The 4,172-nt window shown below is 37.2% G+C and overlaps 1 protein-coding gene across 1 annotated transcript in view; it reads right to left on the bottom strand.

The window, feature by feature from the left end:
- Window positions 1-506: 506 nt before the first annotated feature.
- tmx3 (thioredoxin-related transmembrane protein 3) overlaps window positions 507-4,172 on the bottom strand; it is a 62,419-nt gene continuing 58,753 nt past the window's right edge. Inside the window, exon 16 of the mRNA XM_015375774.1 lies at window positions 507-758. Within this exon, the coding sequence (XP_015231260.1) occupies window positions 507-758 (252 nt within the window). The remainder of the gene's footprint in view (window positions 759-4,172) is intronic.

The following is a 4,172-nucleotide window of genomic DNA, read 5'->3' as shown; positions in this document are numbered from 1 at the left end:
ACAAATACTTACATAAAAAAGGGCTGTAGACTGATGGACTGAGGCAAAGATTTCGGTGTAATCGTTTACTATGAAATTTTAAAGACAGGTTGCATGAGTTTCAAATCTGATAAGGATTTTATCATAAAGCAGGAAAAACAAAACACCTTTTGAAAAGACAAACATCTTTCAGTGGTTTTGAATGATGTAACAATATCAGACCAAGTGAAACCCATCACTTGGTTGAATATCAATAAATAAGGTGGTATGTTCACAGCCATCCCTTCTCTTATATTTTGTCGATATTCTGTAACTGAATAGGCTGTTATTTTTAACTCAGAAGCTTCTGGCAGCCAATCCAACGCACCGATACAAAGAACTGAAAGGTAGAAGTTGAGTCGGTGCTGGAGGGGCTTAGTGAGATGAAAAACAAAGGAGCAAAGTAGCATCACAAACGTATGTCTTTGAGTTTCATGTCACTGCAGCTGACTAAGCCAATCATCCTCCATCCGCTGTTTGCCCCTGCATTAATCAGTTTTCTTCTCTTTCAGATCCTTTTCTCCAACATCCTCCTCTTCTTCAGGGCCTTTCAACTCAGCAGCTTGTAGCTGCTCCTCTTCCTCCTCATCTTCTTCCTCCTCATCAGTGAAGCCCTCCCTTTTTTCGTCCAAGCTGTCATCCGATTCTGCCGTGCAGATGCCGTAGCACATCAGGCTGATAACGCCGAGCGGGAGGCCGAACAGGAAGCAACCCAGTAGAGGAGAGCTGCGGAAAACTGACTGATGTTGGGGAAAAAACAGAAGCGACGTAACAAGGGAAAAAATGGGGAAGAGGGGAGGGAAGGACAAAGCAAAAAGAACATGGAAAGGAAGTAAGATTAATAACTTGATACCCCAGTATTCTACTTAAATGAGCACAAACTTAGCAGCTGTAAAAGTAATTAATCATCTGCATAAATTAACATTCACTAAGATTCCTTTCTTTGTTAAACCCAGTTCTTTCTTGTCTTAATGAAGTTTGGATTTCCATCAAAGCTAAAGGCTCTCCTGTGGGGTCCAAGATCTCCGAGCAGATTCTGTTTATAACAAATATGCTGTTTAATGACCCCTTTGATGATAATTTACACTCTCAGACTAACTTAACAAGAGGCTGTAGAGTCTTAGATCTACACTGCGGTTATGTAAAAAGTACGTTTCCTTCTCTTTAATTACCTTGAACATATGATGATAATAAATACATTTACCCAGCGTTAAAAAATATAACTGTGTGTCTGAAATCACCACAATTGTAAAACCACCAGCTCAGCACTTTGTTTGGGGCCTCATATGTAATCAATCATCAAATGAGCTTCCTAATCTACAAAGAACCATTCTACACTGAAACCATGTTAATTCGTCCATGCTGTTTGTATCCATCCTCAACCAAATTGAACTTCAATCCAAAGGAGGGATGTTTTTCTAATTATTCTCTGCATAATTTCTTAATTAAAAAAGAGCCAATATTGATTTTACAGTAATTAGCTCCATGTTTGTATTCTTGACTGCTGCACGGTGAAAACTAATTTCACATTTGCTAAGGATCATGGGCAAACCTCAAACATGGGTGGAGAGTTGTCCACTTGTAAAATCAGATATTCAAAAATGAAGATATGCAACCTAAACTGCAACAAAAAAAAATTCTTAAAATAAGTGCATTTTTTCTTGAATTAAGGAGGTAAAGGAGACTTTGTTAATGGTATAAAACATTCAACGTTTAAAAAAAATTAGCCCTGTCTTATTTCAAGTGCATAATATCAAATTATCTTATTTTAAGAGTAAAAATATTAATTCCATTAGCAAATGGCAGATTTACCTATTCAAAAAAAGGGTAAATCAACTTATAAGAAATCTTTACCTATTTCTAGTTGGTTTTTCTCAATGTATGCAAAGTGACTGCCTAAAGAATGCTCTTCCCCTTCAAAAGAAAGATTTTGATCACCTATAGGGGGCCAGTCTGGGGCCTCAATAAAGAGTTGACGCAAGCCCCAGATATCCAAAGGGAGCAAAGATCACTAGGACGGCAGACATAGGGATGGCTGGACCCCACCCCGGAGCCCGACCCCCAGAGGGGCCGAACCCCAAATGGGCCATGTCCCTGAGGGCCAGGCAAACACTCAACCTGACAGGTAGACAACGACAAATTCACATTCATCCACTCACATTTGATCTCACGCTTAAACCCATATGGACACATATACAAGCACTCAACTGAGACACACACTGGGGCAGACCCTAAACATATTCCTATACTCCTCATCCATCCTCCTGAGTCTAAAGTAAGTAAATAATTTCCATTTGATAAATACCACAATGATGTTTTTTTTGTTAGGATTTTTTAAATTATTACCTGCAATTTAGAGGTTTACTAGTCTAACCCCTTAAAGCTGATTTATACTCAGAGACCAGGTCTTGAGGAAAATGTAAGCAAGAATAACTTTCAGTCAAACTTGGAGCTGTGGATTAAGGAGCAAGAGGTTGCTTCTCAGTTGGCACCAACTGATACCATGACGATGTGGACCGAAAAGGTCTATTTACATTTTCTCTAAATGCTGACATTCAGTCATCACATTTTTCAAATCAAATGTAAATATGGCTTCTGTTTATTTATCATTATTACATTATAAAATAATGTTGGTTCCAGTAGTCTCAGATCATTGCTGGCTGTAGTGGTTATTTGGGTTGTTGCTCAACACAAATTTATTTTTATTTTCTGGGTAACAGTACGGGACAGACGGATGAAACTAAGTGGGTGCCTGAAGAGGACAATAATCTCTGACACACATTAAAATTGGTTTCATATGGCTAAATCAGACTGACACTGAGCTTCTGGAGTGCTCCCAACCTTAACTCACTTAAGCGAACATGTTGGCTCTACGCCATAAATCCAACTATTTTGACTAAACTGGACAACTTTAAAGGAAAACTGGTCCAGTTTACAGTACGAACTTTGCTAAAAATCTTGCTATGGCTAGAAAAACATATGTGCTAAAAGCTGAACTTGTAGATTAACCATAATAATAGTAGGGTAATGGGTACATCGGAGCCTGAAAGTACAATCTGAACAAATGAAAACACAAAACTAAGTCAGCTTGTGTAGAATTGGTGTAATGCATCACATTCTTTATTTTCTGGTTTAAATGAAGCTGCCAAGCTGTTCCACACATTCACTGTCTATGATAGGTGTTTAAAAAAGAAGCAGGATGCAAGCAAAAGTCAGATGAGATGGAGGTCAAGAGGACACAACAGCTTAACTTTGATCTGTAGTTTCATCTGAACCAGTCAAGTTCTGCGCTTTACTTCTCAACTCCCTCTTACACTTAAAAAGCGCATTCTAATAATTTATCAGTCGGGTGTGTTTGAGATGTTCTGGAGTACGTCACTTTTTAATAAAACCATCAAACCGCTCTCAACAGACGCTATTTACAGATCAAAACATGATCTGAAAGCACACTGTTATTCATTTATTCATTTTCACTGCACCACTGGGTTTTGTGTGTTTATCAGGCAGATCACAAATGATTTGCAGAAACTAATGCAGGCTGCAGCTCTTTCAGCCTTAATTAATTTTGTTCTTATCATTTTAGTTCTTGGGGTTTTGTTTTATTATTTAGTTTTTGGGGTATGATTATTAAACATTTGTTCAGGTGTCAGTTTTTTGTTTTGTTTTTTTGTGTAGAGTTGGACGTAGGATTAATGCCTAGTTTTATACATTCTTTTAAGGTGATAGAACAATTATTGCAGATTAACCGAAAAAAATATTAATAGGATAAAAGATATATCCAAGCCTGAAAGTACAGTTATAATGAATAAAAATACAAAACTATATGAGGTGCCCAGGGACATAAATCAGAATTACTTCCAAATACACATATTAAACTCTTCCATATAATATACTGAAAGATGTGCATAAACACTAATGAAAAGCTAAAGCTCTCACATAAACTAGTGAAAAAATTTACCTCTTATATAACCTACTGAAAATCTCACACAGACACTAGTGAAAAGCTCTCAAACTCGTGAAAACATTTACCTCTTATATAACCAACTAAAAAGCTCTCATACAAAGTAGTGAGAACTGTTCATATAAACTGGTGAAAAGCTTTACCTTTCATACACACTACTGAAAAGCTTTTATACACACTACTGAAAAGCTTT

The sequence above is a fragment of the Cyprinodon variegatus genome, unplaced genomic scaffold (assembly GCF_000732505.1).
Source record: "Cyprinodon variegatus isolate N-32 unplaced genomic scaffold, C_variegatus-1.0 Scaffold125, whole genome shotgun sequence".
NCBI classification, from domain to species: Eukaryota; Metazoa; Chordata; class Actinopteri; order Cyprinodontiformes; family Cyprinodontidae; genus Cyprinodon; species Cyprinodon variegatus.
Note: the sequence above shows the minus strand (reverse complement) of the source record. Positions and strands in the feature narration are given on the sequence as shown.